The sequence below is a fragment of the Anticarsia gemmatalis genome, chromosome 19 (genome assembly GCF_050436995.1).
Source record: "Anticarsia gemmatalis isolate Benzon Research Colony breed Stoneville strain chromosome 19, ilAntGemm2 primary, whole genome shotgun sequence".
NCBI classification, from domain to species: Eukaryota; Metazoa; Arthropoda; class Insecta; order Lepidoptera; family Erebidae; genus Anticarsia; species Anticarsia gemmatalis.
The window spans coordinates 4,688,977-4,701,149 of record NC_134763.1 but is presented as its reverse complement, the minus strand read 5'-3'; the positions used below and the strand labels follow the sequence as shown (position 1 = coordinate 4,701,149).

Sequence of the window (12,173 nt, the reverse complement as noted above, 5' to 3'; positions counted from 1 at the left end):
CGCTTGATTCCAATAAATTACTTGTCTTCCATAAGGGCGTTATTAAGCAGCAGCAATTGCCACGTGAATTGCACATAGCGGCAATGTAGCCCTGCACTGAGTAGCCTTTAAAATCCCTAACATAACGAAGCAAAGAAAAAAAAAACGATTCACACTGTCACTGTCAAGTGTCAAAGTCAAATAGAAGATAACCTCAACATATTTATATTTCTTTGCGTTTTAAATACCTCAATGTTATGAATTAAAGCCCTTAAAAGGTGTTCGCGTAATACTGTCCTTTACGAAGTAAGCGATAATAAAGCCGGGAATATGTTAGCATTGCGCTCTTTTTTTCGTAGTTCCGTAGCTACTGGACCAAATGTCGTTCATCAGCAGACAAGGGTAAATATTACTTTTGTAATGAATTGTTTTGGATTTATAGTAAATAATTCACTTTTAGCATTACATACACGTAATAGTTTTATGTTAAAAGATTTCTACAAAGTCTTTATAAAACTATAAGAAGACTAGCTAACTCTGCCTATTCTTATCCACAGAACACTTTTATTCTAAAAAGAAAAAACCCTTTTCCGTTACACAAAAAGGGAGGCAGGCCTTCTAAAATGAGAGGTAGACATTTTGTGTATGATCTTGTTGAAGACACAAATGTTAGCAAGAAACCTGACATCAAAGTGATTCTCAATCAATTTGTTGATGGTGAGTTATACCTTCATTTTGATTATCTATGCAAACTTTTTAGTCCAGATGTCTGCCAAATTGAGGTCACTACCAAATTTCAAATCAGGACTTTAAACTAGACTCTAAAGCTTATTCCTTTCAACCAATTGCCCTGATAAATTATATCCTAATTGAACCAGTCATTTTTATGGAATAGAATAATAAACTAACATGCTCATCTTATTTGGATCAGCAAAATTTAATCAAGTTGGCTCTCCTTGTATATGGAATGCTGAAATTATTTTATTATGCTTTACAACATAATATTACACTTTAATGTTCATTACTCTTTCAGGTGTTGGCAGTAAAGGAGACATTTTAACCCTGCGCCCAAATGAAGCCTACAGTGACTTTCTATTACCTGGATTAGCTGTCTATGCCAGCCCTGAAAACTTGGAAAAGTATAAAATGGAAGAAAATACAACTAAAGTTGTGGACCAATATAGTTCTCCATATGTTCATAGGGTAACATCTCTTTGTAATATTAATTTTAAGTAGTATAAATTCATAAAAGTATGCCCTCTTCCCATGGTGGTTGGCAGAGACCAGAGAAAGCCACTTATACTTATATTTTCATTCACATCCATACATCTTGTCATACCCATTATACCCAACCACCAGTTAGAAGTACTGCACCTAACTGTTTGCAAGACATCACTGATTATATAAAACATTATGTATAGTTAATTGGACCAAATTATTTTATTTCAAAATGTTGCTTTTCAGACTATGGGATGCTTGTCTCGTGTCAATTTACAAATTACTATGAACAAACTTGAACCATGGACATTGGAGCCGTGGCATGTCAGTGCTTCATTTAGAAAATCAGGTTTTATTGTACCTGAATATGCCATTGAAATGCCTCCTGTTGAAATCAAGGGACCTGATCTATCGCTGCAAGACAAAGAATTTTATGTTACAGTTACGGTAATTAACTTCATGTTTTTTTTTTAATTAGTATGATAACATTTAAAATAAATCTATATTTATAAAATTATAACCTCTATTATTTGTTCACAGATCAATAAAAAGGAGAAGGTAAATGTGAGATGTAGGATTCACCACTGGGCTACAGGTTTGGATAGACTGCCCTGGGATGAGTTTCATTGGAAGCAACCTAAAGAAGCATTAATCCCAGAACAAGCAGCTGTATTAGAAAGTATGCCTTTACCGCAATAAATATTGAACATTTATAATATTAGAGGTAGATACTTTAAATAAATTGATTACAATATACTATGTTTGAAGTTTAAATGAAAATGCTTTAGTATGTTTCTTTTTGTTGTATATCACAGAGATTTAAAAACAGTGACAATAAAGACAATGCTCTAAATACTAATACATTTGACAATTGCTATCAATATTTATGTTTTTATTTTGTAATTATAGTAAACAGCATAAAGTGCTATTATATAAGCAAATTTGAACAAAACAAGCAGAGATTCTTTATTGTTACATATTTCTAAATAAAATAAATCCATAAATATATTAAATTCAATAAGATAGCTATTTAAAGGGTAATAATAAAATAGTAATTAATAGTATAAGGATATTCTTTTTTTATGCTACTTGTTCAGATTGTTCAGGAGAACTTTGTGTGTTACTCATCTGCTTAACCTCAGCTTCAGGCTTCTGCTCTACATACCCTTCCTCAGTATCCAGTACTGTTTCAATTTCACCAGACGTATTCTCGGGCTGGTCATATACCTGCTCTAATTGTTCTGGTGGCATTTGTTCATAATTTTGTGATTCTTCATAAAGCTGTGGTTGTTGCTGTTCATATGCTTTCTCATATGAGTCAACATACTGTTGCTGGTAACTAGGGTCATATCTCATGGTTTGCTCTTCACCCTCATTAAGTGGATATGCATCTTGTTGATTCTCCCCGTAATAAGCATAATCTTGATTTTGGTGATACGCCACCGGGTAATCTTGGGTATAAGCATTAGGGTCATTTTGTTGGTATTCATAATCTTCAGCTACATTCTCTGCATAAAACATTTCCTTTTGCTCAGCATCAAAGGCTTCAATACTTGCAGCATCCACAGGTTGTTCTTGTTCTACAACTTCTTGATTTTCAGGAGCAATTTCCATCTGGGGTACTTGTTCATGTACCACTTCTGTGTCAGCTACGTTTGTTATATCCACTTCTTGACGAGATGTGGAATCATCGGCAGCTTTCATTTGAACTTCTGTGTGAGCTTGCATTTCCTGAACATTTATGTCCTCAGTTGCATATTCAACAAATTCGCTAGGTGTGGTTTCAACCACATTTTGGTTAATTTCTTCCACAAAATCATTTGAAGTTATCGCTTGTGCCTGGTTAACGTCTTGCTCGTCAACATACGTAGCTATCCCTGGATCTTCTGAATGAAATTGCTGCGCCAAAACCTCAGTGTTCAAAGCTTCATCACTTTCTTTTTCGCGATATATGTTTTCATTTGATTCAACATTCGTTTCAGTAGGAATTTCTTCAGGAATATCGTTAACATTATATTCAGGATCGAAATGTTCCGTATAATCGACCTGCTCGCCGGTCATGTTTGGATCCATTGATTCTGTATAATTGTATTCATCTTGTACGGGATAATTGTTGACCTCGACAGTCGGATTGGTTTCAGAATACTCATTCGCTGCAGAGTAATCCTGTTCTAAGCTTGTGTTCTGCAACTTGTAATCAATTTCAGCAACTGTATCGACACTGGCGGGTAAAATGTCAACTGCCTTACTATTTATATCACTTCCTGCTTGTAACAATGAACTATCGTTGGTCTCATTAATTTTCATTTCATAATTAACATTTTCAACAGGCATATCTTTTTCAGGCAACTCCTCTAAATATTTGTACCCTGTATCAGAATGTGCCGCTGGAATTAAATTAGTATCACAATTAACAACATTGTTTTGGTAATTGTTGTCATAGGAGGGTTCCTTGTTCAAAGTAGCTTCGGTTGAACGAGCATCAGAAAACTTCACTGTTGGTTTCTCACTCTCTTCTTTCTTCAGTATATTTAGAATTTCATATTTACTTTTCCAATCAGTATTCTCATTGGGACTAGGTTTTAAGTCACGGGTTTTAAAATCTTTCTCTATATGAATATCTCCGATATCAGTGTTTTGCATCATTGCATTTTGAGGCACATTGACGAATTGCGATCGTAGTTTCGGAATAAGTATATAGTTCTTACTGATTTCTTGTATTAAATAAGTGTTGTCAATTTTAGCCACTGGAATGTCAGGGATTATATGATTTCTATTGACGATTGAAGGTTGAAAATCAGGAACAATGGGCGCGTCTGATGGATATCCAAGCTGGTATATAGCTTGCGACCGATTCATTAGTGGGGACGGGGAGGGCTGTAAATTTTACAATTACGAATTAAATTAAACCACTTTTGAGGTAACTTAATTCAATAATGAATAGCAACACAATTACCTTTTGTCGTACGGGGACCAGAGCATTGGAGTAACGCATTTTATCGAGCCTTCCCAATATGTATTCGTTGCGTTCCTTCCGTTTCTTATCTTCCTCAAGGAAGGCATCATATTGTTTCCGCAACGCGTTGATGCGATCCGATTTAACCCTATACAATTAAAAAACTACATTAGTCTCTAATTATATTAAAGAATTGACTCTTTTTATTGTTTCAAAACAACACTTGAAACATTACTTTTTATTTGATTTCCCCATAAGACTTTAGTATAGAATCGGCTCCAGCAGCCACAAAATGACTCGCATGGTATGGATGTAAACAAAGCAATGCCGTGTCGACCTTCGAGAAGGTTTTGTTACTTGCCCCAAACATAGATGAGTAGTGTACACAGTACGACGACTACTTTTTTGATTATAACTTATTCTTATGTTTATTCGCTGTCTCAAACGCGTTTAAAACTACTGGCAATCTTAAAATATGTTATGAAACAGAGCTCAATAATTTTTTTGTACCAAATAACTATTCGTAATTTTACGCAGCGCAAATACAATGGGTCTGCGGCGGTATTACAAGGATCAACAAGGAAGCAGACGACAATGTCCTAAAATCGCTAGAAATCTGGGTTATGCTAGTTTAGAATTGTCGATATATTATTATAACTTATACCTACCATATTACATCTATTATATTAAAGGCTACTATATTATCAACATATACCTATTATATTAAAGGCGTCCTGAAGATTTTCATGCGAAAGTTTTTCCGTTAGACAGAGTGACTTATTTATTGAGCAAAGCTTTAATGTAATTACTGATTTCGTGTAAATAGGCTAATGATTGTTAAAAATGTCGAAAACTTCTAGAATTCGAGTTCGGGCATATCAATATCTCTGCCGGTTTAGATAGGTAACTAATTGTACTAATTTAAGTAACGGGGAGGGTAAAGGTCCGTTTGTATCAATAAAAGGATCAGCTCTCGTATTATATGTACAGGAATATGCTGAAAGCTGCTAGTTATTCAATCAAATATAGAGTGCCTTAAGTATGAACGCGACTTACTCGTACCAGTCTCCAAGCAGCACGTGTTATCGTCAGCGAAATAGCACCCTGAAACGCGAACACTGTCAGCTGAATGACCTTCGACCTTGCTTTACGATCAACCGTCGGAATATGCAATATCGAAACCTGTCATAGTAATATCTGATCTAGGAAATATACATAACTTACAATGTCAATATTATAATCATAGTATCGTCACGCTTGTTTTGCTTACAGGCGTAGAATTCTGATGATTTATGTTCTAGGATTATTAAATAGCATTAGGTAAGGGCAGGCAATAAGTATTGATTCTATCTGACCTATTCCTCTTTATGAGACTAGCGACCACCTTCGACTTTGTCCGTATGAATTTTAGTTTACCCGTTTTCATAACATTTTCGATTGCTTCTACCTACTACAGTGCAGTCTAGTAGGCAGGTTAGTAAGAGTAGCTACGTACGTAGCTACTCTTACAAACCTTCTATAGGTACTGTCCTATAGGTACCTAAACATCTACATAACTTGTCTACAGAGGTACCTACCTAGGTACCTGCACTACGACATCACACTTATATTCCAGTGGTAAGAAGTAGATAGGTAGGTTACGTAGGCAGGTAAGGACTTTTTTATCTGACTGAGGTTTACCCACGTTTAACGACTGCTGATTAACAGCATAAAACAGTATCACTATAGGTACTTACACGCGATAAACATATTTATGTTTTACGACACCACGAAGCATCTCTTGAGCAAAATTAAGTAAATTCAATGAAAACGAACGTGGAGGTATTTTTTAAATACCTAATTATTATCAGCATGACATTCTCTCGTCAATGCTGTGCTGTCATGATTTTGTTTTCACAATTTTTTGGCGTTTTACTTCATATTCAAGTAAGTAACCAGACTTTTTTTTCAGAGGAGGTTCTACTTAGTATTTCGTATACCTACGTCAGTGTTAGAACCATCACCGTAGCCGCAGCACATCTAGAATGTGTGGGTGTCCCGAAATACGGAATGCTGGAGATTAAGGTCTTATTATACGACACGGGACAATGTGCATAATTTTAACTTCCAGGGTCATAGGTGCCATTTTTTAACTTCAGATGAACTACCTACCTGCATTTGAAAATATCTCATACCTATCATTAATTCATTAAGGGCTTACCGTTCCTGAAATGGAACCCAAGATATCGTAAGTACCTACCTACTTGTAACATCGAGCGCTTAAAACACATTTCTGTTTTAAATAACTAGATGAGGCAATAATGTTTCATTCAGGCAGGAAACCGAACCCACGACCTCCTGACGTAATAGTAGCGGCGGCGGCGGCGTGGCGATTTTAACCACTGAGTCACGGAGGCGGTCATATGATTATCATATTATTAGGTCTGGGAAAACGTCTTTTCGCATTATAGTATGTATGAACTTGTAATAAAATCTTTTCTCTACAAAAAAAAACTCGATATTTGGGTACCTCACGAGCTCACTGAAAGAAACCTAATAAACCGTGTACTCATTTGTGATTCTTGAAGCCATACATACCTACTATAATACGAAAATGTAAGTAAACTGAATGTAAATCCAACACAGAGTACTAGGTTAACTGTTCTATCAACCTTTCGATCGCAGCGCAATAGTCCTCGCCGTCGGTTGGCCTAAAAGATTAAGTTCTCATGTACCCATGAACCCAATTTATTTGGGATAGTATAATAATATAAATGTGATCCAATCGTTATTAATGTTCTTCTTCTTCCTAATGTGCCTCTCCAACTGGTGAAGGTTGGCAATAAGCTCTGCAAATTTCGTCTAATCCTTTGCCAGACGAAAGAGTTCAGCAGCACTCCCTATGCTCGTCCAATCTCTGATGTTTCGCAGCCAGGATTTTCTCCTCCGACCAGTTCTCCTTGTTCTGACAATTAATTATTAATGTTAGTTAGTTAGTAAGTCAGTTATAAAACATTCTGTCAATCTGTCTCAAAAGTGCTAGGACAGAGCCGTAAAACGGAATAACAAAAAAAAATAACTGTCAATCTGTCATTAACGTCAAGTGTCAACATCAAATTACTAAACAATGTTTTTATTTTGAAAAATAGTATCATCTGTGTCGAAAAACTAAAAAATAATACCAACAGGTACCATGTTGTAATTTCTTAAGTCAAGTAGTAATATCTACTGAACCTAACAGGAAATATTAAAATGGTTTATAATTATTATATTGAATATTGTAAACATAACCTCGACATATTATAAAAATGTTATACAACACATTTTTTTAGATAAATTATCAAGAATATGATTTACAAGTGGTGGCACAGGTTTGTTCGCAAGCGGACGAGGCCCATTCCGGAAGAGACGGCCGTGCTTTGGAAGCGAAGACTGAGTATAGCATATGGAATTGTTGCTTGGAATGCGTTTGGTTTAATGTTATTCAGTGCATTCAAAGGAAAGGCCGATTGGGCTCACTATTACGGAATTAAAACTGATGAAGAGTTCCAAACTCCTCCAGGTAATGAAGTTAGCCATAGTTTAAGTAGATATTATTTTATGTCCATCAGCCAATTCTAGTTTCCAATCCTATCTACATGTAATATAATGTACATGAATGTTTGTTTAATAGTATTTACATTATTTTACCATTTCAGGTCAAGCTTGGGCAAATACTTTAGGTATTAAAAATGCAAAAGTTTATAGAATATCTGGTTTTCAAAAGGTTGATGAATATGATATTGTAGAAGGACAAGTAGAAGACCGTGGTACAAATACAGTTCCCAATGATAATGAAACCATAGAAAATGATAGTTAAGACAAGTATCAATAAAATATATATTATGTTATAGTATGATTGTAAATAAATAGAAACTGTTTTGAAAAATATGTAGATAGTTTTATTTTGAGTAAAGGCACTTCTTACAGATAGACAGGAAACAGTTAATATATGAGGGTGGTCTGAAAACTTTCATACCTAAGATAGATACAAGAACTTTATTTCAACATTTGCTCAATACACTTCTTACATAACTTGTTACTTTATACACTACTCCCAGCTATGCTTCCATTAGTGCATTCCATCTGAATAGTTTCAGTGTTTTCTCTACAATACAATTGTTTATGAACATTATCTCCTCTTGACTATGAATCTGACAATTATTGTCTGTTACTTACTCAAAACTCAAACTTTGGTAAGTTCTTATTTATGAGCACTGCTGTCTTCACATTGAGATCAGAATCCTTTGAGACCACCTTCATATCACCTTAACTTCCACTAGCTTTCAAATATAGATTAAACATAATTATTCAAATACATTTAACTGGATAATAAAAATATTATTTGATTTCACATAATGTAAATATTTTTAAAATTTTATGAAATACTTAATACTATATATCAAATTGATTCTTATGCTAGCTAGCAATTAAATAACTAATGTTTTTGTAAGATCACAGTACAAAAAGGCAATTTGTAATAATATCAACAGTTTGAGTGTGTATGATATGTAATGGCAGCATGCCGTCTTCTCTCAATTTCTTGTAGTAGAGCAGATCTGAAATGTTTAAACAGAGTTTAATATACAGTCTTATTTTCTAATAGATTATATTTTTTTACTTTCTTAAATACAATGTTTTGCTACGGTTTGTTGTTTAAAAATCAATCGCGAAGTGTGTTGCTAAGAGCGCAAAACTCAAGAATGCCTTGTAGAATGCTTGGAATGCCTTGTAGAATGCTTGGAATGCCTTGTAGAATGCTTGAAAATTGTCTTAAAGGGAAAGGTTTTTATGGAGAGAAAAATAATAAAAGTAACTGTATGGGTAAGTATTCATTAAAAAAAAGCAACATTTTCTGCTACTTATATGTAAATCAAACATGTTAACAAACACTGTACAATGCACAAACCTAACAGTTTTAAGAATAACATGTGACATTTACCTGTAACGTTCATATTTCATGACAATAAGTTGCAGTTCTTGTTTGTACAGACGAGTTAACATGTCAGAGTAGCAGTCCAGTTCACTCAGTCTGAACATGTTCCAACGGAGCTTGTGGTCTAGCTCCTGATCAGCTGTTGACAGAATAATCTCACATTAACAAAATCTTCATAGATTACGACAATATGAGATTTAAAACATGAAAAATGGAGTTAAGATTTGTTTAGAAATCCACATTAAATGTTGAACTATATACATTGTCTGAGATATACTTAAGTAAAATCAATAATTACCTTTTGAATAAACAATAAGCCAATGTGGTATCTCCTCTAGCAGATAGGGTGGCACAAGAGTAGGAACATAAGGGCTAACTAAATAGCAGCCACCAACCAAGCAAGGATGAGCATATGTTGTCTGGTGAGTTATTTCACTGAAACAAGAATAAACAAATAATATGAAACATGTAAGAAGTATACAGTCATGAGAGGTATGTCACTGTAAGATTGTACTTTACAAGGTCACATATTAGGTTATTACAATTACATAAAGGCAGGATTCTTCAGGTACAAAATGGATAACAGCCGAAATCATTGCCAGAAAGCAGTCCAATATACGTGAATAGTGCTGCAAAACATGCTGTAGATGCAGTGGCATTAACTGCCTGCATGTTGCATTATCAGCTTATAAATCATACCTTTATCTTATTGGGATTACTATCATAATACTTGTTCTGAGATCTTACTTAAAATAGTAAACTCCATGGTGAGGGGTAGAGACCCTTTGCCATGGCTGTGGCACACTCTCTAAGGGGTGGGTCCAGTGTGTTGTTTGCGTGTTGTGGTCCATGTAGTAACGTCGCCCTCGAAGTGTTCTGTCTGCAGACCATCCCGGTGGCAAAGGAAGCTCACATTCATCCGATCCTAAGAGTTAGATTATTATTGACAATCTTTAACCATTTAGAGTTAATATAGCAAATAACTGTGATTTACACTAAATCATAATATAGCAAAAGATTTGTAAGCTTAGTTTTGACAGGCTTGATGTTTCACAAACAAGATAATAATATGTAAAATACAACAAAATCATGACACTGATTTTGTCTGAAGGAGAAGAAGCCAAAGTAATAAAAATCATTTTATGTATGGACTAACCTTGGCTACTTGAAATAATTTTACTGCCATGAGCTTTGTTGTAAGGTAGACCCGGTGTACTCACATAGTTTGAGTATATAGGGGAGGATTGGCTTGCTGTAGCATAGGCTAGAACAATAACACATTTCAGATCAGTTTCTGTATGTAATACAAATAATATAATGATTGGATTGTTACATAAACACAAGTATAACCAATAGAAATGATTTTGTCAAACCTCTATAGTTATATAGTGACTATGAATATTCATTCAACCTTTTTATGATTACTATTCTAATAAAAGTATACTTACAATCAGTACAGTTATGCAGGCGAATAGAGTGAGGGGATGGCGGGTGCAGTCTTGGTGTTAGACTCATGTTGGAAGATAACCTTGGCATGCTGGACTCTCTTGAACCATACTGTTGTTGTTTCTGTTGTTGAACCTGAAAGATACAATGTTTGTGACATTCGAAAGATTTTAGAGTCACCAGTCTATTTCTGTGCGATTGATGATCTGTGTTGTTGATTTTTTTAACAACTGACAATCATACCCATTTTTGATATCACATAATGTCTATACAAATATGTGTTCATAATATGATTAAATTGCTGTTGACAAATTTAAACATGTACAAAATTATTGTGAATTCAATTTTCCTTTATTGTTCCAGTGACTCAGAAGCATTTTGTTACACTAATTAAGTAATGGCAGAATTTGTTGCCTATTGCTGACTCAGTTGTTACAAGGAAAATTTAAAGATACTGTCTAATATTGTGAGTCATAGTTGTTATTAATAACCGCCCAGTGAGAGACTTAACAGACCTGTTGTTGGTTCTGATATATTGGATCCTCTTGTTGCTGCCTGTAATATCTGTAGCTCGTCTGTCGACTAAATGACTCATCTATTTCATTAAGTGTTGCATGTGAAGCCTGCATGAACAGAACAATAATCACATTACAGATAAATTTATCTTGAATGCTATAAGTTCAATATCTTGATATGACATAATAAACATGTTTATTTACCACATTAGAATCTAGCAGATATTGAGAATTATAGCTGTTTGATGTGCTTGCTGTGTCACTTGTTGATAAACTGGCAAACCTACAAGAGTTAAGTAGGTTTGTAACTATATCATAATGTATAATCAGTGCATCATTTCATTTGTCAACAATAATACAGAATTCAGTCCAGTACCTGTGAGCTAAATTTGGTACTGACTCACTAGGAGTATATTTCCCCGCATGACCGCTCATAGTCTGTGCCTTGCCAAATTTATTCTCATGGCTTTGAGAGACAGCATCATTTGCTCCGAAAGGCTGGCTACGAGGTCTCTTATTGTGACCAGTCGTCCACACATTTATAACTGCAATAAAGATGCAATTACAGGATCAGGTGGAAGGTTTGCACATATTATGTGACAAGGTATCATATATTACTACTAATATTTTAAAGTCTTATAAATAATGGACTTCAGGAAAACTTACTGGGTAAATCAGGTGGCGTATCTTTCTTTATATATTTACCAACCACTCCTTCATTAATGGCTTTTTGACCTTTCCTTGATATCATGTTGGCAAGTATATATTATAATTTCGAAACATAATATAATAACGTTTGTGAAAACGTGAAACTTATTGTTTCATTGTTTCGTTCAAAAAGTATAGCTATGTACAAAAATATAATCCGTAGGTATATATTTTGTTGAAGTTTGATGACATTACTGTTGGCTGGTGTTGCTACCAAAATATTTTTTGAATGCCAACGCCAAGATTTTTGAATCTTGGTTTGACCGTCCAAACATTATATATGTAGGTAGACTTACTTATATTTTGATACGAATTGCTCCCTATAGATTTTATTGAAGTAGACGGGAAGCGTTTGGTATATTATAAAATATAATTATTGTGGGTAGCTAGTTAGTCT

General features: G+C 34.5%; 3 protein-coding genes across 3 annotated transcripts; 1 reads left to right on the top strand and 2 right to left on the bottom strand.

Moving 5' to 3' along the window:
• Positions 1-168: 168 nt before the first annotated feature.
• mRpL9 (mitochondrial ribosomal protein L9) lies at positions 169-1,956 on the top strand. The gene is made up of 5 exons (XM_076126885.1): positions 169-381; positions 537-696; positions 1,013-1,182; positions 1,444-1,644; positions 1,738-1,956. Exons 1-5 carry the CDS (start codon positions 310-312, stop codon positions 1,894-1,896), a joined length of 762 nt encoding a protein of 253 aa, XP_075983000.1. The 5' UTR covers positions 169-309; the 3' UTR covers positions 1,897-1,956.
• A 272-nt stretch (positions 1,957-2,228) lies between these two features.
• LOC142981279 (uncharacterized) lies at positions 2,229-6,028 on the bottom strand. Its single transcript, XM_076127076.1, has 3 exons — positions 5,890-6,028; positions 4,154-4,301; positions 2,229-4,074 (listed from the first exon to the last, which is right to left on the bottom strand). The coding sequence occupies exons 1-3, from the start codon at positions 5,928-5,930 to the stop codon at positions 2,278-2,280; spliced, it is 1,986 nt and encodes a 661-aa protein (XP_075983191.1). The 5' UTR covers positions 5,931-6,028; the 3' UTR covers positions 2,229-2,277.
• Positions 6,029-8,050: 2,022 nt separating this feature from the next.
• sav (scaffold protein salvador) lies at positions 8,051-11,962 on the bottom strand. The gene is made up of 10 exons (XM_076126803.1): positions 11,735-11,962; positions 11,445-11,613; positions 11,273-11,351; positions 11,069-11,176; positions 10,556-10,688; positions 10,264-10,371; positions 9,855-10,032; positions 9,406-9,542; positions 9,114-9,246; positions 8,051-8,730 (listed from the first exon to the last, which is right to left on the bottom strand). The coding sequence occupies exons 1-10, from the start codon at positions 11,817-11,819 to the stop codon at positions 8,658-8,660; spliced, it is 1,203 nt and encodes a 400-aa protein (XP_075982918.1). The 5' UTR covers positions 11,820-11,962; the 3' UTR covers positions 8,051-8,657.
• Between the last annotated feature and the right edge of the window lie 211 nt (positions 11,963-12,173).

Coding starts and splice junctions, on each gene's coding strand:
- mRpL9 (XM_076126885.1), top strand. CDS start 310: ATGTTAGCATTGCGCTCTTTTTTTCGTAGTTCCGTAGCTACTGGACCA. Junction 382..536: donor TCGTTCATCAGCAGACAAGG/GTAAATATTACT, acceptor TCTTATCCACAG/AACACTTTTATTCTAAAAAG. Junction 1,183..1,443: donor GTTCTCCATATGTTCATAGG/GTAACATCTCTT, acceptor GTTGCTTTTCAG/ACTATGGGATGCTTGTCTCG.
- sav (XM_076126803.1), bottom strand. CDS start 11,819: ATGATATCAAGGAAAGGTCAAAAAGCCATTAATGAAGGAGTGGTTGGT. Junction 11,177..11,272: donor ATCTGCTAGATTCTAATGTG/GTAAATAAACAT, acceptor CTGTTCATGCAG/GCTTCACATGCAACACTTAA. Junction 9,543..9,854: donor CATGGAGTTTACTATTTTAA/GTAAGATCTCAG, acceptor TTCTTGTTTCAG/TGAAATAACTCACCAGACAA.
- LOC142981279 (XM_076127076.1), bottom strand. CDS start 5,930: ATGCTTCGTGGTGTCGTAAAACATAAATATGTTTATCGCGT. Junction 4,302..5,889: donor CATAAATATGTTTATCGCGT/GTAAGTACCTAT, acceptor TTAATTGTATAG/GGTTAAATCGGATCGCATCA. Junction 4,075..4,153: donor TGGTCCCCGTACGACAAAAG/GTAATTGTGTTG, acceptor TAAAATTTACAG/CCCTCCCCGTCCCCACTAAT.